This window comes from Nannobrachium achirus (assembly GCF_963921795.1).
Source record: "Nannobrachium achirus genome assembly, chromosome: 7".
Taxonomy (NCBI): domain Eukaryota; kingdom Metazoa; phylum Chordata; class Actinopteri; order Myctophiformes; family Myctophidae; genus Nannobrachium; species Nannobrachium achirus.
This window is the reverse complement of record NC_137816.1, coordinates 70,096,974-70,124,081: the sequence shown is the minus strand read 5'-3', so window position 1 is coordinate 70,124,081 and position 27,108 is coordinate 70,096,974. Positions and strand designations below refer to the sequence as shown.

The window sequence follows — 27,108 nt, the reverse complement described above, 5'->3', positions numbered from 1 at the left end:
ACATCATCTTTAACGTGTCGCTCACATCGTGTCTGTGACACTTTGTGAGCTTGTAGATCCGCTATTTTTTGATTGCGACACCCTTTCACAAGCAAACATAAAATTACTATTTTAGTTCTACTGGATCTCTTCTCCACTAGTCTTAGTTCTACTGGATCTCTTCTCCACTAGTCTTAGTTCTACTGGATCTCTTCTCCACTAGTCTTAGTTCTACTGGATCTGTTCTCCACTAGTCTTAGTTCTACTGGATCTCCTCTCCTCTAGTCTTAGTTCTACTGGATCTCTTCTCCACTAGTCTTAGTTCTACTGGATCTCTTCTCCACTAGTCTTAGTTCTACTGGATCTCTTCTCCACTAGTCTTAGTTCTACTGGATCTCTTCTCCACTAGTCTTAGTTCTACTGGATCTCTTCTCCTCTAGTCTTAGTTCTACTGGATCTCTTCTCCTCTAGTCTTAGTTCTACTGGATCTCTTCTCCACTAGTCTTAGTTCTACTGGATCTCTTCTCCACTAGTCTTAGTTCTACTGGATCTCTTCTCCTCTAGTCCTAGTTCTACTGGATCTCTTCTCCACTAGTCTTAGTTCTACTGGATCTCTTCTCCACTAGTCTTAGTTCTACTGGATCTCTTCTCCACTAGTCTTAGTTCTACTGGATCTCTTCTCCTCTAGATCTCTTCTCCTCTAGTCTTAGTTCTACTGGATCTCTTCCCCACTAGTCTTAGTTCTACTGGATCTCTTCTCCTCTAGTCCTAGTTCTACTGGATCTCTTCTCCACTAGTCTTAGTTCTACTGGATCTCTTCTCCACTAGTCTTAGTTCTACTGGATCTCTTCTCCTCTAGTCCTAGTTCTACTGGATCTCTTCTCCACTAGTCTTAGTTCTACTGGATCTCTTCTCCACTAGTCCTAGTTCTACTCTCTTCTCCTCTAGTCTTAGTTCTACTGGATCTCTTCTCCTCTAGTCTTAGTTCTACTGGATCCCTTCTCCACTAGTCTTACTTCTACTGGATTTCTTCTCCACTAGTCTTAGTTCTACTGGATCTCTTCTCCTCTAGTCTTAGTTCTACTGGATCTCTTCTCCACTAGTCTTAGTTCTACTGGATCTATTCTAGTCTCAGTTCTACTGGATCTCTTCTCCACTAGTCTTAGTTCTACTGGATCTCTTCTAGTCTTAGTTCTACTGGATTTCTTCTCCACTAGTCTTAGTTCTACTGGATCTCTTCTCCACCAGTCTTAGTTCTACTGGATCTCTTCTCCACTAGTCATAGTTCTACTGGATCTCTTCTCCGCTAGTCTTAGTTCTACTGGATCTCTTCTAGTCTTAGTTCTACTGGATCTCTTCTCCACTAGTCTTAGTTCTACTGGATCTCTTCTCCACCAGTCTTAGTTCTACTGGATCTCTTCTCCACTAGTCTTAGTTCTACTGGATCTCTTCTCCACTTTCTTAGTTCTACTGGATCTCTTCTCCTCTAGTCTTAGTTCTACTGGATCTCTTCTCCACTAGTCTTAGTTCTACTGGATCTCTTCTCCTCTAGTCTTAGTTCTACTGGATCTCTTCTTCTCCACTAGTCTTAGTTCTACTGGATCTCTTCTCTACTAGTCTTAGTTCTACTGGATCTATTCTCCTCTAGTCTTAGTTCTACTGGATCTCTTCTCCACTAGTCTTAGTTCTACTGGATCTCTTCTCCTCTAGTCTTAGTTCTACTGGATCTCTTCTTCTCCACTAGTCTTAGTTCTACTGGATCTCTTCTCCTCTAGTCTTAGTTCTACTGGATCTCTTCTAGAGGGCTCCGAGGCGGGGAGAGAGAGAGATGCCGGCCCCCGGGAGGCAGAGAATTTAGTGTTTTCGACATTTCAATAAAAGCATAAACAAACATATTCACATGAACAATGTTTTTTAACAAGCAGATTTGTGTGGAAATATAATTTTTAAATACACAGATTTATATATAAAAGACACTTTCGTGTCGAGTCCTGGTTTGTACACAGTTCTGTGTGAGTTTATCATGCGGCTGGCGTACATGAAGTGGATTCCAGAATGATACGTTTAACTTATGTAAAACATTGGGGTACTTTTTCCACCATTGGAAAAAATGCAGCATCTTTCTTATTAATAGGAAATTGGTAGAATTATAATTGCGTGGCTTCTGGGTCTTTTCAAAATAAAGCGCAGTGAATGGCGGCACTCTGTATCAAATTAATTTGATACACAATACAATTTGATACACAACTTGTAGATGTATAAAATAGGGCTAAAATTATTAAACCCAAAATTATCTCTAAAATCTCATTTGTTTGTTTGTTTGTTTGTTTGTTTGTTTGTGTCTTTCAGGCCAGTCTGTTTCTCCCCCATCGTGCACACAGAACACACAGCCAATGAATACAGGTCAGTCCTCCTAAACAGCTTCATTAACTTCTTATTTATCAAAGTGATTTTAAACCTGTCAGCACAAAAAAAAAACTACGTTGCTACAGAAACGCTACATGTAATTGCGACTGAAGCTCGCATTTACCCTGAAAAACCTTGTCGCTTGAGTGACCTTTTTCTGTACAGGAAGTGATGTCAGTGAGTCGTGACATCACTTCCTGTACGGGGCGGCTACACAAGACTAAGAAAGAAAAAAAAGAGAAGGATACACAAGACTAAGAAAGACAAAAAAAAAGAGAAGGATACACAAGACTAAGAAAGACAAAAAAAGAGAGGAATAAAAAATAAAAAAAGGAGGAGGAGGATAAAGATACCAAAAGGAGAGAGAAGAAAGGGTGAATGAGGTAGGCTACAATGTGCGGTTTCCTCCTCCGATCTGATACGGGCTGGACTTAGATCTTCTATGAAAGAATGTCCATCCACCTGAATAAAATAAAATGTAACAAGGAGGTTGCTATGACGTCACTGGGCCGCGCCAAATAGCAATCTACAAGCTCACAATGCGTTGCGTTGCGACGCATTGTGAGCTTGTAGATCTGTGACCAGTGACGTCATAGCCCTTGAAATGCGCACTTCAAAGTGTGAACCCTTCGGATTGGACTGCGGCTATAGTGTTGTTATGTGTGGGTGGCTAGTGGCTAGCCTGTTGCTTGCTAGTGCTACTTGCTAACCAAAGAAACAGTCAGAATAGGAGCACTACGAACTAGTAATCAAACACAACACAACGTGCCTGCTACTGGTGTTTCATAGCAAGATCGATACGATCGCATTTTACCGCAATTTACCGCATTTTACCGCGATGCGATGCGCGGTATGGTACGGCGGCGGCGCTGGTGTACTTGGAAACACACATGAGTTCTGGGAAACCCCCACCCACGCTGATCACAAGACACTTATTCACGACGCTGATTCGCCGATCGGATTTTCAACCGAGGCAGGCCCTCCTCAATGAGATGCTAGACCTGAATCGCAGAAACAAAAAAATTAAAGGGGTGTGGCTAGCGATTCAGGGTCTGGAACTAGGCTAGGTTATCGGTAAAAAGGTAAATATCTGACATTCCTAGTGGCAACGTGACACCTAATCTAGTCAATAGATTGTATCAATGACAATGATTGTTTAATATCATCTAGATTTTATATCAATAGAAATGATAGTTTTATATCATACATATTTAATATCAATACAAATGATAGTTTTATGTCATACATATTTAATATCAATACAAATGATAGTTTTATGTCATACATATTTAATATCAATACAAATGATAGTTTTATATCATACATATTTAATATCAATACAAATGATAGTTTTATGTCATACATATTTAATATCAATACAAATGATAGTTTTATGTCATACATATTTAATATCAATACAAATGATAGTTTTATGTCATACATATTTAATATCAATACAAATGATAGTTTTATATCATACATATTTAACATCAATACATATGATTGTTTGGTGTCCCAGGTTCCAGCTCCCCGGGGCGGGGCTGTTCCACTGCAGAGACACAGGGTTGATGTTTGGAACGACAAGGGAAGCTGATCTCCTCTACAAGACTGTTCAGTGGGAGGACAGATGGCTCCAGTCAACAGGAGGGACTCCTGCAGGGCCTCTGTTTGACATCCAGGGTCCTCAGAAGGCTGTCAGCCAGCTACGCATGCCACACTGTGCCATCATGCCACACTGTGCCATCATGCCACACTGTGCCATCATGCCACACTGTGCCATCCTGCCTGGTGAGTACTGGCTGCTATTAGCTATTGTCCAAACACTTTCACCTTTCTTGTTCAAAGGGACAGAGAATAACACTACGTGTTACAACTATACTATGTTACGTTACTTTACTTTATTTGTTTATTTGGACAGGACAGTACCAGTTCATGGACACAGAGATATTGAGACATTGCATAATACAACCTACACAAATCCTAGTGTAAACCAGTCAGAGTTAGCTTAAAGCAAAATTTCATCCGTTGTCCTCAGGACATAAAACAAGAAACAAAACAAGACTAACAATGACAAGAACAGAACAGTACAGGGCGAACAATGTTGAAACAACACTGTGTGATTTTGTATTATAACAGCATATTACCTTTATGGTTCATAATTATAATTATTAAGTGTTTATTATTTATAGCACAAATTAACTCATATGCTGCCAAACCCGAGGAACCTGAGAATTTCGCGATGTACCACCCTGCCACGCCCGAGGAACCCGAGAATTAAAAAAAAAAAAAAAAAAATTCAAACTTTTTTTTTTGACCCCAAAACATTTAGTAGGCATGATAGCGATCGCGAAATTGCATGTTTAACCCCCATAGCAACCCCATCTTTCAAACATGGCAGCCATCTTTGTTTACATTTTAGGAAAACATAATGGCTGCTATCTCATGAATGCCTGAACGGATTTCCATTCTGATTTTTTTGTTTGAAAGCTGTGAGCAATGTGGACACACGTGGTGCATTATCTAGGCATGGGTGTGCATGATCCGTGCACTATGAATTACATGGAAGTCTATGGATACAGTTTGGCCTATGAGAGTACGAAGGTTTTGTTAAATGGCAGCAGATGAGTTAATTGCAGTTGTGAGGGCCTAAAAAGTGTGCTCCAAAGGTTTCAAAACGTTGCATACATGTCACACGTGGTTTGATCAGAGGTCAGAGTTTTCTCTATCTCTGCTGTTGATCAGGCTAGTGGTCTGGGGAAATCTCGCTTTTGCCAACGCCCATCATTTCGACCGTCTGGTTAGTGAGTCACTCCACGGAGGTTAAGGTTACGGTGAGGGTTAGAGTCGGGTGTCGAAAAGATGAGATGTAGTAACAGCGACACGCTCCCAGTGGTCTAACTGTGTATTCTGTGCTGTCGTTGTCATTGCAGAGCTGAACAAGAGGCAGTGTGAGGTGATGATTGACTTCCTGACACAGGATGAGGATGAACTGGAGCTCAGAGTGGGAGACATCATTGACCTCATTGAAGAGGTATATTTATTTATTACCCTCACCTGGCTAACACGCTAAGCAGGAAGAGGTATATTTATTTATTACCCTCACCTGGCTAACACGCTAAGCAGGAAGAGGTATATTTATTTATTACCCTCACCTGGCTAACACGCTAAGCAGGAAGAGGTACATTTATTTATTACCCTCACCTGGCTAACACGCTAAGCAGGAAGAGGTATATTTATTTATTACCCTCACCTGGCTAACACGCTAAGCAGGAAGAGGTATATTTATTTATTACCCTCACCTGGCTAACACGCTAAGCAGGAAGAGGTACATTTATTTATTACCCTCACCTGGCTAACACGCTAAGCAGGAAGAGGTATATTTATTTGTTACCCTCACCTGGCTAACACGCTAAGCAGGAAGAGGTATATTTATTTATTACCCTCACCTGGCTAACACGCTAAGCAGGAAGAGGTATATTTATTTATTACCCTCACCTGGCTAACACGCTAAGCAGGAAGAGGTATATTTATTTATTACCCTCACCTAGCTAACACGCTAAGCAGGAAGAGGTATATTTATTTATTACCCTCACCTGGCTAACACGCTAAGCAGGAAGAGGTATATTTATTTATTACCCTCACCTGGCTAACACGCTAAGCAGGAAGAGGTATATTTATTTATTACCCTCACCTGGCTAACACGCTAAGCAGGAAGAGGTATATTTATTTGTTACCCTCACCTGGCTAACACGCTAAGCAGGAAGAGGTATATTTATTTATTACCCTCACCTGGCTAACACGCTAAGCAGGAAGAGGTATATTTATTTATTACCCTCACCTGGCTAACACGCTAAGCAGGAAGAGGTATATTTATTTATTACCCTCACCTGGCTAACACGCTAAGCAGGAAGAGGTATATTTATTTATTACCCTCACCTGGCTAACACGCTAAGCAGGAAGAGGTATATTTATTTATTACCCTCACCTGGCTAACACGCTAAGCAGGAAGAGGTATATTTATTTATTACCCTCACCTGGCTAACACGCTAAGCAGGAAGAGGTATATTTATTTATTACCCTCACCTGGCTAACACGCTAAGCAGGAAGAGGTATATTTATTTATTACCCTCACCTGGCTAACACGCTAAGCAGGAAGAGGTACATTTATTTATTACCCTCACCTGGCTAACACGCTAAGCAGGAAGAGGTACATTTATTTATTACCCTCACCTGGCTAACACGCTAAGCAGGAAGAGGTATATTTATTTATTACCCTCACCTGGCTAACACGCTAAGCAGGAAGAGGTATATTTATTTATTACCCTCACCTGGCTAACACGCTAAGCAGGAAGAGGTACATTTATTTATTACCCTCACCTGGCTAACACGCTAAGCAGGAAGAGGTACATTTATTTATTACCCTCACCTGGCTAACACGCTAAGCAGGAAGAGGTACATTTATTTATTACCCTCACCTGGCTAACACGCTAAGCAGGAAGAGGTACATTTATTTATTACCCTCACCTGGCTAACACGCTAAGCAGGAAGAGGTACATTTATTTATTACCCTCACCTGGCTAACACGCTAAGCAGGAAGAGGTACATTTATTTATTACCCTCACCTGGCTAACACGCTAAGCAGGAGGAAGTATATTTATTTATTACCCTCACCTGGCTAACACGCTAAGCAGGAAGAAGTATATTTATTTATTACCCTCACCTGGCTAACACGCTAAGCAGGAAGAGGTACATTTATTTATTACCCTCACCTGGCTAACACGCTAAGCAGGAAGAAGTATATTTATTTATTACCCTCACCTGGCTAACACGCTAAGCAGGAGGAAGTATATTTATTTATTACCCTCACCTGGCTAACACGCTAAGCAGGAAGAAGTATATTTATTTATTACCCTCACCTGGCTAACACGCTAAGCAGGAGGAAGTATATTTATTTATTACCCTCACCTGGCTAACACGCTAAGCAGGAAGAGGTACATTTATTTATTACCCTCACCTGGCTAACACGCTAAGCAGGAAGAGGTATATTTATTTATTACCCTCACCTGGCTAACACGCTAAGCAGGAAGAGGTACATTTATTTATTACCCTCACCTGGCTAACACGCTAAGCAGGAGGAAGTATATTTATTTATTACCCTCACCTGGCTAACACGCTAAGCAGGAAGAGGTACATTTATTTATTACCCTCACCTGGCTAACACGCTAAGCAGGAAGAAGTATATTTATTTATTACCCTCACCTGGCTAACACGCTAAGCAGGAAGAGGTACATTTATTTATTACCCTCACCTGGCTAACACGCTAAGCAGGAAGAGGTACATTTATTTATTACCCTCACCTGGCTAACACGCTAAGCAGGAAGAGGTATATTTATTTATTACCCTCACCTGGCTAACACGCTAAGCAGGAAGAGGTACATTTATTTATTACCCTCACCTGGCTAACACGCTAAGCAGGAGGAAGTATATTTATTTATTACCCTCACCTGGCTAACACGCTAAGCAGGAAGAGGTATATTTATTTATTACCCTCACCTGGCTAACACGCTAAGCAGGAAGAAGACAGCTATGTATTAACGTCCTGCAAACGTACTATATTGTGAAAAGAAACGTTGAAAAATAGAAAAACTGCTATTAGCAATTAGCCTGTCATTGAATCATCTGGTAATGGTGCAATGCTACTGGTCTATATGAGTTCAGACAGGCACATTTCCTTAGAACATGCCATCATCCACCCACTTTTAAAGAAACCTAACCTTGACCTGTCACTTCCTTTTAACTACAGACCAATTTCCAAACTACCTTTTATTGTATTCTAAAATTTTAGAGAAGATGTCTTCAAAAAAGGGCCTACTCAAGGTTCCTAAAACAAAACAGAAAATTTAAGGGATAGAGCTGCTCTCTGTAGCCCCTCTCTGGAACAGCTTACCTCTGCATAAAAAAGGGAACATTTGGTTTATTTCTATGTACTGTTTATTTATGTATTTTCTCTGTTGTAACTCAGTTTTGCATTGTCATGTTCCAGTTTTATTGTATTGTATTGTATTTATTGTACAAAACCTTGTAACTTTTGTTTTGAAAGGCACTTTATACATAAATTTACCTTACCTGCCTTACCTACTGGTCTGTATGTACTGGTATACTGGTAGTGGTTAAATGCTCGATTTTTGGGGCTTTTTGCAGGCCATGATGCCCTGGGTCAATTGACCTAGTTGGAGTCGGTGCTCGATTGTTGTTTGTAAGATAATGCTTCAGTATAGAGAACAAATTATTGGCTAAGGAATGCAACAAAAACAAAACTCCTTACTGTTGCCATCTGGGTTCACCACCTTGTTCCTGCATACATGGAGGGACACCATAGGCCTCAAGGATCTTCACCAGCGTGCCTCTGTGGATTGAAGCACAATGCAGCAGTCAGGCTGTTCTTCTTCACCTCCTTAACAATTCTCCTTGGGACCAAGATCTGGGCCACAGTGGTTCTCTCATTCTCGGTTCTCTCCTGGTTGTACACCTATGCAGCGATACATCAGGCTGATGCCTCAGTAGTGGTCTGCCTTGGAGAGGTCTCCAGCTTTAGGCACTGGGATAATGTTGGAGAGAGAGACCACATGTCAGGCAGCTCGTTGCCTTGCAGGGCAGGATTACAAAACTGTAGGATGATGTTGTCCAGACCGCAGTTCTTCTTAACCTCTGGGGGTATGTGGTCTGGCCCAGCATTCTTACCCTCTCTCAGTGTGTTTTTCGCCCTGGTAAACTCACTGACCATGAAGGGACAGTCACTGATGTTGAGGTTCTGGAGGAATGATGGTATTTCTTCCTCCTCCCCATCTAATGTTGTGCCCAGCAGCCCTAAAACGTGGTTGAACCATGTCGTCACCCTTTCCTCGGGGCTGTGTCCCTCAACCTGTCCCTCCTTGGTCCTCTTTCTGTCCTGTCATCTCGTTGATGACCCCCCAGGCTTCTCCGTACTTCCTCTCACCATGCGCTTCCTGGACCCTCCACAACCTCACCATCAGTTCCCCTCCTTGATGGTGTCGTAGGTACTGAAGAGAAGCAGTTTGGCTTCGTTCAGTCTCCCACATTTCTCCACAGTAGGCTCACGCACAAAGCCAAGCCGTGGTTCCTCCACCCTGCCCCGTGCCGCTACGACCTCCAGGTGTCTGTACAGCAGGAAGGTTCTGGTTTTGTCCTGCATGGCCACACACAGCCAACAAGAACCTTTCTGCAGTCCAGGGAGCGTATTAAAATTCCCTCAGCCATATGTTCACTTATCCCAAAATAGACACTTTGGGCCCTACTTTCACACAAGTCATCTAAATCCGTAATTTGGGGGTTTAGTATTTAGGAAGGTGTCGTTCCCATGCAAAAGTTGCTTTTTTGGACACCTGCTTTATCCCTAAAAACACCTGCGCTACCTGTTACATTATGCATAGGTGTGGTTTGGGCGTTACAATAATATAATCAATCGCCGTGCCAGATACCACTGCCTCTAAGAGAAGATTGTTGAGAACCGGTTCTCGTGTATCAGTTCCTTGCCAAAGTCCTTAATGATTCCGCTATTGATGCCTGAACATGCGCGATGATATCACACACGCAATGCGCTGCCTTGTTTTGTTAGACCGCAGCCAACATGTTGTCTAAGCAGAGGCGTTCTAAAGTCTGGCTGTATTTCACGAGAATGTGCATGTTAATGTCACAGTCATTGGCTGCACCTGTGTGCTATGCTAGTTTTGATAATGAGGCATCAGCTTTCCTAGTTCAGTTGTTAAGAGCCCAAGCTCACTGCATGGACGGACAAGTCTCCCTGTTCTGTGTCCGAGCTAGAGTGTAGTCTAGTAGCCAGCCCATAGAGCCCCATTGTAGACCCGGACATTTTGAGTACCCTAAAGTTTTATGTTAGAAATGTTGAGTATGGGTCCCCAGCATATAAAAACCACCGGATGCTAACTTGTATATGTTGAGCAATTTTCATAATCAGCCACTAAAGTTGGTGTCCCATTAACTTTACATTACAGGAAAAATAAGCAAAAAATTAATCTGCTTTAAGTAGCATATGAGGGGTCTAACTAGGGGTATTTCATGATTCTGAATCCATTGCAAGCATCCGTTTTGCAGGAAAATCATTCTTTGGCGAAAAATCGGCCTTGGTTTAGTGATGAAAAGTGCCGAATCATCACTTTTCACATGTTTCTGGGGTCCGTTTTAGCCCAAGGAATGTTTTTCATGCAAAACGGATGCTTGCAATGGATTCAGAATCATGAAATACCCCTAGTTAGACCCCTCATATGCTACTTAAAGCAGATACATTTTTTGCTTATTTTTCCTGTAATGTAAAGTTAATGGGACACCAACTTTAGCGGCTGATTATGAAAATTGCTCAACATATACAAGTTAGCATCCGGTGGTTTTTACATGCTGGGGACCCATACTCAACATTTCTAACATAAAACTTTAGGGTACTCAAAATGTCTTGGTTCACATTCTGGCTACTAGACTAGTGTGGTAAAAAGTTTTTTTGCAAGCCGCCACCTCCCACGTTCTGACTGCCATCATTACTAACACAAAACGAGCTGCATGTCCAATGTGCTCCCCTTTAAATCACATGCAAGAAAGAACAAACTAACAGAAGACAGTGCTTCTGCTTTAGCTGTACAGCAGCAGCTCTGCAAGGAAGAACCAGCAGCCGATGTTAAGTACACTGTAAAAAATAACGTTGTGCCTTCACGTTCTGATGACCTCAAAAACGGAACGTTGGATTGAGCACACTGTAAAAAAAAATACTTTTTTGGGTGAAAAATAATTTAAAAAATCACACCCAATGTGAAGTGAGCGGTGGTCGTGCTTGCATAACGTCTTCAGACTAGGATTTGAGTCTAGGATGTACAGGCTACTATGGCAAAACGCTGAGGAAAAAGGCTACAGACACACGCACAGCCACTCAGGAGGAGCATGACAGGAGGAGCATAAGGAGGGGAGGAGGTAGAAACACTATTGGCCACTAATTCTGACGATCCCCCAACATGGCTGTTGCAGCCATGTTGGCACTACTATAGCACAATAGATGACCACAGGGGCTGTGTATTCTGTGCATCATCTATTCAGGTGATAAGAAGCGGCCTGCTCACTCCTCATGTTCTGAAGGAAGCATGAGCTCAGTTCTGGGCTCTCCCCAGGTTGGCAGAGGGAGGGCAGAGCCCAGGATTACAGCTTAGGCATTGGCAACGCGTGAAAAAATGGGTTACAAATCGTAGGATAAACATTTTGAGGGAAAAACAACTAAACAGAACATTACGTTGTGTCTTGCCTTCAGGTTGAAGATGGCTGGTGGTCCGGCAGCTTGAATGGCAAAGTTGGTATTTTCCCTTCCAACTTTGTCAGAGATCTGGAGTCACCAGGAGATGAGACCGGTAAGACTGAGACTTCATTAAAGGATCTACACCATGATATAACTCCTCCAGAGGAATTTTTATTACTGATTCATTTCTCTTGTTTTGTTTGCCAGATCCTTGCATGCAGCACCCTGGAGTGGGTTGTGATGGCTGTCAGATGTATCCTATCATGGGGACCAGGTATAAGTGCACAGTGTGTCCTGACTATGACCTGTGCTCTGCCTGTCAGTCCACTGGGGTTCATGAGGAACACCTTCTGAGACCCTTCCAGCGCCAAGCCCAGGTCAGAATATAATCACTTCTGTTGGCAAAATCTCGCCCCATTTTGCTCTTGTTACTAGGTGGGACAGAACAGCCAGGGCAGATTGTTTTTATAATGGAGGTGGATGGGGGGGAATATTTTTCATAGCCTCATTATTGCTATTTAAAGTACCAAAAGAAAAACATCTACGTGATATTAATAAAAAGGGAACACAAAAGTGCAAGAGTTACATTGCAAAACAGGGGTTTTCCCCCGAAAATACATGTTTTAATTAGTTTAATCGCAGTGGGACAGAAAAACCAGGGCAGATTGTTTTTATATTGAAAGTACCAAAAGAAACACATCTACGTGATATTAATAAAAAGGGAAGAAAAAAGTACAGTAGTTACATTGCAAAACAGTGTTTTTTCCCCCGAAAATACATGTTTTAATTAATTTAATCCTCTGGAACAGGCAGAGGATAGAGAGATGAGAGAAAGCGCAGTGCATCTTGGGTAGGAAGTTGTGGAATTATAGGCTGGCTGTCAACATAACATTGTAATGTTTAATTGTAATTCTGCCCATTTAAAATATAGGCCTATTACCCAATCAAATCTCTTAGTTACATCATTATCGTTCATGTGAACTAGTATGTTGAAGCTTATTTTCATTATAATGATCGAAATCGCTATGACCGCGCAGAGCCGTACTGCGCGCTGGCCGTGCTCCACATCACGGCCACAGAGACACCGACATTACAGTACTTGCACGCTCTGCTGGCGCCAGTAATAAATAGACTTTGTATATAACTTACAATAGAATAAGAGGCAGCAGCAACAAAAAAACTGCGGTAAAAAGCTGTGAACCTCCAATCAACTACACCTGGCCTTCTCTAGGCCAGGTTCTTATGCTCTCCTCTCCTCCATGTCTGCAGAGGGCGACAAAGAGGCATTAGACATGAAGGCCTTGAAGGCCTATAGAGGGTATGCACGTGATATCATCATCATTCCCGGAAGTTATGCAGGAACGCCTACTGAGTGGCAAAACACTACTTTCTGGACTTAACAGCCCATACATCCAAACAGAAAAGTCCTATCTGATTGAATTAAACAACATTAAACTCACATTGCTACTCAATTTGCCGTTCACTTTAAGCATGCGCATACCCTCTATTGTAGATTGGCTCCTACAGCCACTTTGAGTGCGCTCAGAGTAATACGTTATATTTAATATGTTAGGTCTCTCTTGAAAAATAGATAATACAGTAAACTGATTGGAAATAATCTGGTTAGAATAAAGATAACACAAATTAATAAAGGTGTGTCTGGCTAGTCTACTAGTCTCTCTTCATAAGCAGATCTACAATTATAATGACACCCCTTCTCCCTCTTTTTGTCTTTCAGAAAGCAGACACGTTTGCAAGAACCCAGAAAGGAGGTGAAGGTATGTATCCTGCCAGTTTAGGGCCCGAACCCTGCACCAGCACAAAGCTCTATAAGCCTTTAGTTGCGACCGTCAGGTCGCACTTACTATCAAAACCTCCACAAACTGTGAGTCAGTCAGTCAGTCCGTCTGTCTGTCACACCTCACACGTCACAATATTGCCCTGCTCATATCTCCGCAACCGTTGCCCCGATCTATGCCACATTTTGCACACACACTCCTTGCCTGCCAAACTCAACCTCCAAGGACCCCCGGAGCTCCAGGGATCCCCAGGTCCCTGGGGGACCCCCAGATGTAAAAAACCAGTAAGACTCCCTAATCGGGAGATAAGCGACCGTAGGTCACTTATCTCCACAAATAGGGCAAAAATGTGTTTTGCCAAAATCTTCCTGATCCATGTTGATGACATGAGTGTAGACATACTGTGTAGTGATTTTCGTGATTTTAGGGCAAAATCTGTAGGAGCAGTGTCCAAAAATGTGTTTTTAAAAATCGGCCTGGAGGTGGCGCTATATGGGAGAGATTCATGTTGATGGGATGAGTGTAGACATACTGTGTACCGATTTGCGTGATTTTAGGGCAAAAATTGTAGGAGCAGTGTCCAAAAATGTGTTTTGCAAGAATCGGCCTCATGGTGGCGCTAGAAGAGGGCCATGTGAGAAATGAGGGGTGGGGTCTCCACGCTGCCTTGGCGGACGAATAGGTACCGGCCCCGGCTCTCCCGGACGCTCCTAGCCGGAGTTACGGCATTTTCTGTGAGCTGCAGTGGAGGGGGTCCTCCACTGGGGGCGCCACCACTTTTGCATCCGTTGTGGAGCAGCAGGAGTTGGTGGTCCCCGGGAATTCCCCGTGAGCAGGCCAGTTGGGGTGGTCATTTGGCCATTTTTGCACATTTTGGAATTTTTTTACATCTGGGGGTCCCCCAGGGACATGGTCCCTGGAGCTCCGGGGGTCCTTGGAGGTTGTAGTTTGGCAGGCAAGGAACGTGGGTGCAAAATTTGGCATGGATCGGGGCAACGGTTGCGGAGATATGAGCAGGGCAAGAGTGTGGCGTGTGAGGTGTGACAGACAGACGGAGGGACGGACGGAGTTACTTACACTTTGAGGACCCCCTCCACTGCAGCTCACCGATTTTTTCAAATACATTTTTGGACAGTGCTCCTACAGATTTTGCCCTAAAATCACGCAAATCGGTACACACTATGTCTACACTCATGTCATCAACATGGATCTGTCCCATATAGCGCCACCATCAGGCCGATTTTTTCAAACACATTTTTGGACACTGCTCCTACAGATTTTGCCCTAAAATCACGCAAATCGGTACACAGTATGTCTACACTCATCTCATCAATATGGATGTCCCATATAGCGCCACCATCAGGCCGATTTTTTGAACCACATTTTTGGGCACTGCTCCTACACATTTTGCCCTAAAATCACGCTGCGACCTGACGGTCGCTTATCTCCCGATTAGGGAGTCTTACTGGTATTAGTATTATTCTGAGCACAAATGAAGGGCCTGAACATACTTTTCTTTTTGAAATGTGCACTTACTATTCCGACTGTTCTTATTTTATCAAAATGCAAATATATAATGATGAAAAACAATCACAATACGCTGCTGTTGCTCCATTGTAGTTTGACAGTGAAGTGATTTTCCCAGTAAACGTTCTCTGAACAGCCTGTACGACCCAATGTTCATTTGGTTACACATTCTGGTTCACTGAACAAAGTCTGTGTGTCTGTGTGAACGCTAACCAGACCAAATGCAAAATGCAGCGAAACATAACAAATAATATGTTGAAATCCATTCAGGGATGTTGTGTTCGATGGAAGCATCTGACAACTGAGTCATGAGATGGTTTATGCATGTTGTTAAATACATCACGTTTCTTATGAGCTTTTTACCATGAAATGGAATCTATAATAAAAAAAGAAATGCATAGGTTACGATCAGTGGTGTAAAGTAACTAAGTAGACTGACTGACTGTACTTACATTTTTATGTATTTTTTTTACTTTACTGGAGTATTTCCAATTTCCAGTACTTTTCATCTTCTCCATTACATCTCAGAGGCAAATATTGTACTTTTACTCCGCTACAATTATTTGAAAACTGTAGTTACTGGTTACTTTGTAGATTTTGATTATTATTACAAAACACCACTTCAGCCCTTTATACATTTTGGCCATTTGCAACGCATTGTGAGCTTGTAGATCTGCTATTTTTAAGACAGTTTTATACATTTGAAAACTTGAAATGGGACCTTGTGCACAATGAGAACTTTTACTTTTGGTGCTTTAAGTACATTTTGATACCATTATTTTTGTACCTTTACTCAAATAAATGTTTTTGTGTAACAAGACATTTAATAGCGATACGATACGCATCACGATACATGGTTGACGATACGATATTGGTTCATTCATGGCGATACGATGTGATTCAATTATGGTTTAAAATCGATATAGTAACTATTTAGCAAAGACATTAAATCTGTGACATTAAAGTACTGCAGGTTTTTTTAAGGGAAGAATGAATTATTATGGATATAAATAAGAAACACTGTGATTCTCTAGGAAAAACATGGACAGTATATGTCAACACATGTGGACAAACCCACCTTAACATGAACACAGAGATTACACACATTTATCGATAGACCAAGAGTAGCTATACGGAATGGAAAAGTAATTAGACCCCTCATTTTTAGTTTTTAGTTAATTTCCATACGATACAAAGCCAAACGGTACGATATTTTGCTTTTGCATATTCATATAGTAGATCATTGCAAATTAATTAAAATCTATTTTTCGATTCAGTTAAATCGTTACACCCCTAGTTTCACATTAAAATATTGATTATTTTACTTGTAACAGCGTATTTCTACATTGCAGTATTGATACTTTTACGGGCACCCTTTCCCCCACAGGTTACGGTCTCTGTGTGGTCCACATCACAGAGGATGGGGTGGAGCTCTTAGAACCACTGGAAGTGACCCAGACTCATGTGGTTGTAAGCGTGAGCCGCCTGTCTCTGTTTGGACTGCTGTGGAGGATTTACAACTACATCCTACCAACCTTTGGCCAAGTCCTGCTGTTCCGTCAACCACCAAGTTGTCCCATGCGGCAGCTGAGTGTCTTACTGCTGCCGAGAAACGTGCCTTTCAAAGAGGTAAAATATGTTAACTGTTAACACCTTAGTGAGATTTACTGAACTAAACCATGAAATGGATTCTCTTTCTGAAGAGACAACCAGAGTCTAGTCTGTAGGACACATTTGAAACAATGTAACAACAAAGTGTATACATAGTAGTAGGCCTATGAAGACCAAAAGAGTTAAGTCAATAGATCCTGGTATTGATGGTAGCAATTAAACCCTGACAAAGCAGTACCGTCAACCAAACATAATCTGACAAATGTGGCCACAGATCAGACATTATAATTGAACTATGTTGTTGCTGTCATTGTAGGTGGAGTCACAGCATAAGACCAAAGAACACATCGAGACCGCCTCCACCTGTGTTCTCATCCCATACCAAGACTACAGACTGCAAAGTACTTCACAGAAAGTACACCCTGAGGTATCACACATTAAAACAGGGATTATAGACTTTACTGTTTGATAAAATAAACAAAATATGAGTCTTGATGTCTTGATAATGTCTGGTGATTACTAATACTACTACTATAATGGAAAAAAAAAAAAAACATCCCATGAATGCACCTGACCTGTGACGTATCCTCAGTGATGTAGCCCAAGCTCATCAGGGTTTCAGGTCTCGCAATCATACTCCTCACTCGGGTGACCCAGCCGGGGTTGAACATGTCCCGACTTACGTCCCAGTAGCTACGAACAATCAGTTAAATTAGGGAAAGACAGGACCACTCACTCCACCGCTCTGGAACTACTCTGCTGAGACTGGGAGAGGAAATCTGGCGCGTGGAAGGACCAGGCTCTGTGGGTTGACTCCTGTTCGGGCCCCTCCTACGACTCACCAGGTCCTCTCTGCTCTCACCAGGTCCACTCCTGCTCTCACCAGGTCCTCTCCTGCTCTCACCAGGTCCACTCCTGCTCTCACCAGGTCCTCTCCTGCTCTCACCAGGTCCTCTCCTGCTCTCACCAGGTCCTCTCCTGCTCTCACCAGGTCCTCTCTGCTCTCACCAGGTCCTCTCCTACGTCTCACCAGGTCCTCTCTGCTCTCACCAGGTCCTCTCTGCTCTCACCAGGTCCTCTCCTGCTCTCACCAGGTCCACTCCTGCTCTCACCAGGTCCTCTCCTGCTCTCACCAGGTCCTCTCCTGCTCTCACCAGGTCCTCTCTGCTCTCACCAGGTCCTCTCCTGCTCTCACCAGGTCCTCTCTGCTCTCACCAGGTCCTCTCTGCTCTCACCAGGTCCTCTCCTACGTCTCACCAGGTCCTCTCTGCTCTCACCAGGTCCTCTCCTGCTCTCACCAGGTCCTCTCTGCTCTCACCAGGTCCTCTCCTGCTCTCACCAGGTCCTCTCTGCTCTCACCAGGTCCTCTCTGCTCTCACCAGGTCCTCTCTGCTCTCACCAGGTCCTCTCTGCTCTCACCAGGTCCTCTCTGCTCTCACCAGGTCCACTCCTGCTCTCACCAGGTCCTCTCTGCTCTCACCAGGTCCTCTCTGCTCTCACCAGGTCCTCTCCTGCTCTCACCAGGTACACTCCTGCTCTCACCAGGTCCTCTCTGCTCTCACCAGGTCCTCTCCTGCTCTCACCAGGTCCTCTCTGCTCTCACCAGGTCCTCTCCTGCTCTCACCAGGTTCTCTCTGCTCTCACCAGGTCCTCTCTGCTCTCACCAGGTCCTCTCTGCTCTCACCAGGTCCTCTCCTGCTCTCACCAGGTCCTCTCTGCTCTCACCAGGTCCTCTCCTGCTCTCACCAGGTCCTCTCCTACATCTCACCAGGTCCTCTCCTGCTCTCACCAGGTCCTCTCCTGCTCTCACCAGGTCCTCTCCTGCTCTCACCAGGTTCTCTCCTGCTCTCACCAGGTCCTCTCTGCTCTCACCAGGTCCTCTCTGCTCTCACCAGGTCCTCTCCTGCTCTCACCAGGTCCTCTCCTGCTCTCACCAGGTTCTCTCCTGCTCTCACCAGGTCCTCTCTGCTCTCACCAGGTCCTCTCTGCTCTCACCAGGTCCTCTCTGCTCTCACCAGGTCCACTCCTTGTCTCACCAGGTCCTCTCTGCTCTCACCAGGTCCTCTCTGCTCTCACCAGGTCCTCTCCTGCTCTCACCAGGTCCTCTCCTACATCTCACCAGGTCCTCTCTGCTCTCACCAGGTCCTCTCCTGCTCTCACCAGGTCCTCTCCTACATCTCACCAGGTCCTCTCTGCTCTCACCAGGTCCTCTCCTGCTCTCACCAGGTCCACTCCTTGTCTCACCAGGTCCTCTCCTACATCTCACCAGGTCCTCTCTGCTCTCACCAGGTCCTCTCCTGCTCTCACCAGGTCCTCTCTGCTCTCACCAGGTCCTCTCCTACATCTCACCAGGTCCTCTCCTGCTCTCACCAGGTCCTCTCCTGCTCTCACCAGGTCCACTCCTGCTCTCACCAGGTTCTCTCCTGCTCTCACCAGGTCCTCTCTGCTCTCACCAGGTCCTCTCCTACATCTCACCAGGTCCTCTCCTGCTCTCACCAGGTCCTCTCCTAGGTCTCACCAGGTCCTCTCCTGCTCTCACCAGGTCCTCTCCTGCTCTCACCAGGTCCTCTCTGCTCTCACCAGGTCCTCTCCTGCTCTTACCAGGTCCTCTCTGCTCTCACCAGGTCCTCTCTGCTCTCACCAGGTCCTCTCTGCTCTCACCAGGTCCACTCCTGCTCTCACCAGGTCCTCTCCTGCTCTCACCAGGTCCACTCCTGCTCTCACCATGTCCTCTCTGCTCTCACCAGGTCCTCTCTGCTCTCACCAGGTCCTCTCTGCTCTCACCAGGTCCTCTCCTGCTCTCACCAGGTCCTCTCCTGCTCTCACCAGGTCCTCTCTGCTCTCACCAGGTCCTCTCCTACATCTCACCAGGTCCTCTCCTGCTCTCACCAGGTCCTCTCTGCTATCACCAGGTCCTCTCTGCTCTCACCAGGTCCTCTGCTCTCACCAGGTCCTCTCTGCTCTCACCAGGTCCTCTCTGCTCTCACCAGGTCCTCTCTGCTCTCACCAGGTCCTCTCCTGCTCTCACCAGGTCCTCTCTGCTCTCACCAGGTCCTCTCTGCTCTCACCAGGTCCTCTCTGCTCTCACCAGGTCCTCTCTGCTCTCACCAGGTCCTCTCCTGCTCTCACCAGGTCCTCTCCTGCTCTCACCAGGTCCTCTCTGCTCTCACCAGGTCCTCTCTGCTCTCACCAGGTCCTCTCTGCTCTCACCAGGTCCACTCCTGCTCTCACCAGGTCCTCTCTGCTCTCACCAGGTCCTCTCCTGCTCTCACCAGGTCCTCTCTGCTCTCACCAGGTCCACTATGCTCTCACCAGGTCCTCTCTGCTCTCACCAGGTCCACTCCTGCTCTCACCAGGTCCTCTCTGCTCTCACCAGGTCCTCTCTGCTCTCACCAGGTCCTCTCTGCTCTCACCAGGTCCACTCCTGCTCTCACCAGGTCCTCTCTGCTCTCACCAGGTCCACTCCTGCTCTCACCAGGTCCTCTCTGCTCTCACCAGGTCCTCTCTGCTCTCACCAGGTCCTCTCTGCTCTCACCAGGTCCTCTCTGCTCTCACCAGGTCCTCTCCTAGGTCTCACCAGGTCCTCTCCTGCTCTCACCAGGTCCTCTCTGCTCTCACCAGGTTCTCTCTGCTCTCACCAGGTCCTCTCTGCTCTCACCAGGTCCTCTCCTAGGTCTCACCAGGTCCTCTCCTGCTCTCACCAGGTCCTCTCTGCTCTCACCAGGTCCTCTCCTAGGTCTCACCAGGTCCTCTCCTGCTCTCACCAGGTCCTCTCTGCTCTCACCAGGTTCTCTCTGCTCTCACCAGGTCCTCTCTGCTCTCACCAGGTCCTCTCCTACATCTCACCAGGTCCTCTCTGCTCTCACCAGGTCCTCTCTGCTCTCACCAGGTCCTCTCCTGCTCTCACCAGGTCCTCTCTGCTATCACCAGGTCCTCTCCTGCTCTCACCAGGTCCACTCCTGCTCTCACCAGGTCCTCTCTGCTCTCACCAGGTCCTCTCTGCTCTCACCAGGTCCACTCCTGCTCTCACCAGGTCCTCTCTGCTATCACCAGGTCCTCTCCTGCTCTCACCAGGTCCACTCCTGCTCTCACCAGGTCCACTCCTGCTCTCACCAGGTCCTCTCCTACATCTCACCAGGTCCTCTCCTGCTCTCACCAGGTCCTCTCCTACATCTCACCAGGTCCTCTCTGCTCTCACCAGGTCCTCTCCTACATCTCACCAGGTCCACTCCTGCTCTCACCAGGTCCTCTCTGCTCTCACCAGGTCCTCTCCTACATCTCACCAGGTCCTCTCTGCTCTCACCAGGTCCTCTCCTACATCTCACCAGGTCCACTCCTGCTCTCACCAGGTCCTCTCCTACATCTCACCAGGTCCTCTCCTGCTCTCACCAGGTCCTCTCCTACATCTCACCAGGTCCTCTCTGCTCTCACCAGGTCCACTCCTGCTCTCACCAGGTCCTCTCCTGCTCTCACCAGGTCCTCTGCTCTCACCAGGTCCACTCCTGCTCTCACCAGGTCCTCTCCTGCTCTCACCAGGTCCTCTCCTGCTCTCACCAGGTCCTCTGCTCTCACCAGGTCCTCTCCTGCTCTCACCAGGTCCTCTGCTCTCACCAGGTCCTCTCTGCTCTCACCAGGTCCTCTCTGCTCTCACCAGGTCCTCTCTGCTCTCACCAGGTCCACTCCTGCTCTCACCAGGTCCTCTCCTGCTCTCACCAGGTCCTCTCCTACATCTCACCAGGTCCTCTCCTACATCTCACCAGGTCCTCTCCTGCTCTCACCAGGTCCTCTCTGCTCTCACCAGGTCCACTCCTGCTCTCACCAGGTCGTCTCCTGCTCTCACCAGGTCCTCTCTGCTCTCACCAGGTCCACTCCTGCTCTCACCAGGTCCTCTCCTGCTCTCACCAGGTCCTCTCCTACATCTCACCAGGTCCTCTCCTACATCTCACCAGGTCCTCTCCTGCTCTCACCAGGTCCTCTCTGCTCTCACCAGGTCCACTCCTGCTCTCACCAGGTCCTCTCCTGCTCTCACCAGGTCCTCTCCTACATCTCACCAGGTCCTCTCCTGCTCTCACCAGGTCCTCTCCTACGTCTCACCAGGTCCTCTCTGCTCTCACCAGGTCCTCTCCTGCTCTCACCAGGTCCTCTCCTGCTCTCACCAGGTCCTCTCCTGCTCTCACCATGTCCTCTCCTGCTCTCACCAGGTCCACTCCTGCTCTCACCAGGTCCTCTCCTGCTCTCACCAGGTCCACTCCTGCTCTCACCAGGTCCTCTCCTGCTCTCACCAGGTCCTCTCCTGCTCTCACCAGGTCCTCTCCTGCTCTCACCAGGTCCTCTCCTGCTCTCACCAGGTCTTCTCCTGCTCTCACCAGGTCCACTCCTGCTCTCACCAGGTCCTCTCCTGCTCTCACCAGGTCCTCTCCTGCTCTCACCAGGTCCTCTCTGCTCTCACCAGGTCCTCTCTGCTCTCACCAGGTCCTCTCCTGCTCTCACCAGGTCCTCTCCTGCTCTCACCAGGTCCTCTCTGCTCTCACCAGGTCCTCTCCTGCTCTCACCAGGTCCTCTCCTGCTCTCACCAGGTCCACTCCTGCTCTCACCAGGTCCTCTCTGCTCTCACCAGGTCCTCTCTGCTCTCACCAGGTCCAGGACCTGTACCTTGTACCAGACTCCCAGTTACAGGCATTTCACTCAGGAGTGGTGGATTCTTGAGCCGCAATGGTGCTGCAGGCTCCACCTAGGCAATGATGGTGCTGCAGGCTCCGCTTGCGGCTTGAATGGGCCTCCTAAAGGCTTAACCGTGGGTTTGTTGGGCTTCTTCCTCACGGAAGGGGGGCGCTAACCCATACTGCTCCTGGGCACTACTACTAATACTACTACTACTACTCTTAGTACTAGTTCTGCCACTAGGACTACCGATAGTGTTACTATCTACATCTATTATTAGCACTGTAAAGTAATACAATAGTTATATATCTAAAAGCTAAGCTATCTCTGTTTTCAGAAGGCGGTGACGTATTATCATAACTACGGACCAAATTTCCATCCAACATTTCTGGTGAGGATGGATCACAGTGCAGCAGACTCACTGAGCTTACTGGGACCTGATGGTAAAGACGTCTGGACCGACACAATTCCACTGATAGGTAAATAAATGCAGAATTATTAAACTGTATCTTCCTCATCATAACTAGTCTGGGCTGACACAATTCTACTAAAATGCACAATTATTCAACTTTATCTTCCTCATTATAACTGCCTTTTCCATTTGGTAAGATGAGTAGCTTTAGTAATTGACAATGATGGAAGATGTGGTCAAAACGTAACCGTTTCTACATGAATCAAACATCCTTTGACTTGTCCAACATGTTGAGAGAGCCTGACTCCATTCCAGACCATAGATATTGATTTTATAAACACTCTGCCACCACCCTTAACAGTTTTACTGCAAGATTTAATATTTATTTATTTGTGCTGGTGCCAGCAAAAAGTAGCTTACCTTTGCGATGTTATAGAAAATTATCTATGGATGATTTCCAAAAATAATCGTTTTCAATAAACACATATATACATGTACTGTAGCCAAACTGACGGCAGGGGGAAGCCTTATGCAATGAATGGATGTGAAATGGCCCTCCCCTCTTTCCGTCGTTCAGAGCATAGAAATGCATAATCTAGATCAGGTCCACAGAGAACAGCCAGGAAGTGAATCGGACATCATTGATGTTTACGTGTGGTGGAGATTTGAAAGCAGCATTACGGGAGATGTTTTTACTGTACACACCCGCGCGACCCCTCATCAGCTTACAGTCATCAGACAAGGTAAAAGAACGGCCGTTCGTATTGGCAACGCGCCGCTGTCAGAATTGGGACGAGCGTTAACGTTCGAAGCGGTAAAAGAGTTAAGTATCATTATTGTTTGTGCCAGAAAATGTTCTGCCATAGTTTAAATCGATACACATCATCTATGGGGTCATGTGACCAAGAACTCAAGCTGTCTGAATCAGATTTTTCATACCCCATTCCAATTGGCTGTGACTTCCAAAATGTGCGTGCCACTGGTATGCAACCCGACCTGGCGGGGAAAGAAAAGAAAGTAAGGAAAAACAATAAATAAGGAGGTTTTATTTGTCTTCTAGTCACACATTTAGTCAGTTTGGATCAGTCAGTCGTTTAATAATCAAGACATATTACACAAGAGGATGTACTATCGCCTCATTCCTGCAGCAACACTGGTGTACCGATAATCACGTAGCAATTCTACAACAGTTACCCTTAAAAAAGAAACTCCAATTCGATAGAAATGTGTCATTTTTGTGGCCACATTTAGCTACAATGAACTTCCTATGAAAACTGCTAGCGTAGCTGCTTAGCATGGGTAGAGAGCTATTTCAACCAATCAGATTGCTTTGTTCAGAACAACCTGTTGTTTGATAAAACATTGTGTGGCGGAGAGAGTCACAGCCCCATCTTGAAGCCTCAAAAGTCTAGTATCTCCCTCGTTCCATGGGGATATCCCTTTGGAGTGATGGTTAAGATATTGGACTTTCACGCGGAAGGCGCGGGTTCAAAGCCCGGGAGGGGAGGTTCCCATCACCTCCGTTACAGTTGTATAATTGCATTATTTTTCTCCAGGCCCCGCCCCCAGTCAGCCAGACTCGTCAACAATGACACAGAGAGGGTCAGAGGTCACAGGACAGGAAGCAGAGACACAGAGAGGGTCGGAGGTCAAAGGTAAACAATGTGTGTTTAGGGTGCAGTCCGACCCACATCCACTCCCATGTTAAAGGGAATGACCCGGAAGTTATTCCTTTAACATGGGAGTGGATGGGGGTCATGACGCTTGCAGCTGACTGTCTGACCGCAGCCTAAAAGTCCCTCTGTCAGTCAATCTGTCTGCTAGACAGTCAGTCAGTCAGTCTGTGTCAGTAAGACATTTTAATAGGCTACATATATATAGGCTATATATATATATATATATATATATATAAACATATATAAATGTTATCCTTTGTTTTGTGTAAAGACAACAGGGCTTTCTTCATCAAGAATCGGGGGGCTTTGGTCAGGAACGTCAAGAACGTTGATGACATCGTTGATGACCTGATAAGCTCGGGGTTCGCCGCTGGTTTGTTCGCCAAAGTCCGTGCTGAGACCACAGATCGAGACCGCATGAGGGTGGTCCTTGAAAGTGTGAGCAGCGAGGCGTTAGCAGAAGTCCTGTTCAACGCCCTACTCGAGCATCAAAGTGATGTTATGAAGGACTTACTGGGATAAAACCTATGTACCACGACGCCTCAAAAGCCCTAAAAACAATGCTCCAAACAGCCCAAAACAAACTGATGAGGTTTCTGCTTAACCTTCCAGCTTGGGCTCACCCATTGTCCTCTGAGCATAGTAGGCTACCTGGCGGCCAGGCTATGATGTCAGGACTATGACATCATAGGAATGAAATCAGAGGTCTCCATATATGGACATAAAAGGGACACAGACATACACAGAGCGTTGTGAAGTTTTGATTCTGGACAATGATGCTGATCCGACCGACCTCCCACTCTGTACGATAATCCCTCTCGTCCTCTGTGACGACTACCAAGTAGAATGTTGGGACGGTTCTGTAGACGAGAGCGAGGAATGCTCTCAGGAAAGACAGACAGATGTTGTGCATTTATATTTTATAGGTAAACTCGATTTTCTGAAAACGTAACGACTTTTCTGGCTCTGCCAACGAGGAGAAATCTCGTCAATCTGTCCTTTGTCCACATCGCTAAAGACGAGATTTTTATTTTTATTTCTTTGGTTTATGATCGCGGGCGCTGAGTGATAGCAGGACTGCAAATCCCAGAATGCAATGGGAGATTGCATCATCGGTCATCCCCAAATTCTCCGCTCTGTCCGCCTCCATGTAAATCAGAGAAAATTCTCTGATTCTTTTCCCGGATACGTTTTTAAAGACCAGATGATCGTGAATAAAAAGGTTGTTTTTCTGGTCTTTCCAACTTGAGCTCCTTTGTTTACATCCGCGGTGGATAAATAATTCTGTAGATCTTCAAATTTTAGTGAAAACGCTCAAAATCACTGGAAAGGGGGGAGGCTAGACGATGTTTTAACTCTGGCAGTGAAACAGTTAATGCTCAAAGACATGTTTCCTTTTTCTATTTTGTACATAATGGGGTTTTGTTTTTGTTGATGACATGTTTTATATTGTGGTGTTATGGGTTCAATTCATCAGCATGGCATAAACATAACACAACATAATACAAGTCCTCGGGACATTTCTGTGTTGTCCTTTTAGAGTTAAAGGGATATTCCACTTTAAACAGGGAAACACTGTATGGGCTTCTCTCCCCACACACAACCATTGTAACTTCAAACTTCATTTTAACCATGATAGAAATCTAATATCTAAATATTGAATCAAGCAAATTAAAAACTGTTCGGGGTGTTCATAAAAGCCTGATTAGACGATAAAATTACCAAAAGTTTTTTTTTTAAGTGAAATATCCTGTTAATGTCTGACTGTACCTCTGTTTACAGTTATGTCTAATAAAGAGATTCACTCGATCACCATTCACTGGACAAAGATCAAAGTTGATGTACAATTGTCAGATCTATGTAATGTATATAAGGGAAAATGATCAGATAAGATGAGATGACAGATGTAGAATTATCAGATGTCATGTATAGCCTATGTATATAAGATAAATGATCATATATATAACAGATGAAAAATGTATAATGATCAGATGTATGTAATAAATGTATATAAGAGGAAATGATCAGATCAGATTAAAGATGTAATATGTATATCAGATAATTGATCAGATCAGATTAAAGCATGGCTGCTGTTTATTCTGATTGATTCCTTTGATTTCCACATCTTGACTCCAGAAGACTGCAGTGTATTGTTCCTCCACTAGAGGCGCTAGCCGCTCAAATCCAGATGTTAACGTTGGTGATCAGATGCAGCCAATCACATCCTGACCTTACATGTATGACGCCCACAACACATGACCACTGTAACACATGATGATATTTAACATGATCACTGTAACACATGATGATATTTAACATGACCACTGTAACACATGATGATATTTAACATGACCACTGTAACACATGATGATATTTAACATGACCACTGTAACACATGATGATATTTAACATGACCACTGTAACACATGATGATATTTAACATGACCACTGTAACACATGATGATATTTAACATGATCACTGTAACACATGATGATATTTAACATGATCACTGTAACACATGATGATATTTAACATGATCACTGTAACACATGATGATATTTAACATGACCACTGTAACACATGATGATATTTAACATGACCACTGTAACACATGATGATATTTAACATGACCACTGTAACACATGATGATATTTAACATGATCACTGTAACACATGATGATATTTAACATGACCACTGTAACACATGATGATATTTAACATGA

General features: G+C 45.0%; 2 protein-coding genes across 2 annotated transcripts in view; both read left to right on the top strand.

Annotated features, from left to right (window-relative positions):
• The window catches only part of LOC308288956 (NACHT, LRR and PYD domains-containing protein 3-like), a gene marked incomplete at its 3' end in the record, with an annotated part of 43,232 nt that extends 25,997 nt beyond the window's left edge, over positions 1-17,235 (top strand). The window contains exons 8-16 of the mRNA XM_080730429.1: positions 2,329-2,382; positions 3,905-4,173; positions 5,316-5,416; positions 11,714-11,810; positions 11,906-12,075; positions 13,437-13,476; positions 16,412-16,653; positions 16,952-17,036; positions 17,228-17,235. Coding sequence (XP_080586555.1) covers positions 2,329-2,382; positions 3,905-4,173; positions 5,316-5,416; positions 11,714-11,810; positions 11,906-12,075; positions 13,437-13,476; positions 16,412-16,653; positions 16,952-17,036; positions 17,228-17,235 — 1,066 coding nt within the window. The remainder of the gene's footprint in view (positions 1-2,328; positions 2,383-3,904; positions 4,174-5,315; positions 5,417-11,713; positions 11,811-11,905; positions 12,076-13,436; positions 13,477-16,411; positions 16,654-16,951; positions 17,037-17,227) is intronic.
• LOC308288559 (uncharacterized protein) lies at positions 17,026-26,600 on the top strand. Its single transcript, XM_080730031.1, has 4 exons — positions 17,026-17,062; positions 22,634-22,775; positions 24,265-24,363; positions 24,656-26,600. The coding sequence occupies exons 2-4, from the start codon at positions 22,694-22,696 to the stop codon at positions 24,904-24,906; spliced, it is 432 nt and encodes a 143-aa protein (XP_080586157.1). The 5' UTR covers positions 17,026-17,062; positions 22,634-22,693; the 3' UTR covers positions 24,907-26,600.
• Positions 26,601-27,108: the final 508 nt, after the last annotated feature.

What these genes read in the sequence shown, in the direction of transcription:
- LOC308288559 (XM_080730031.1), top strand. Translation starts at nt 22,694, where the DNA reads ATGGATCACAGTGCAGCAGACTCACTGAGCTTACTGGGACCTGATGGT. An exon ending in CGACACAATTCCACTGATAG is followed by an intron (nt 22,776 to 24,264) that starts GTAAATAAATGC and finishes ATTTTTCTCCAG; the next exon opens with GCCCCGCCCCCAGTCAGCCA. An exon ending in GAGAGGGTCGGAGGTCAAAG is followed by an intron (nt 24,364 to 24,655) that starts GTAAACAATGTG and finishes TTTTGTGTAAAG; the next exon opens with ACAACAGGGCTTTCTTCATC.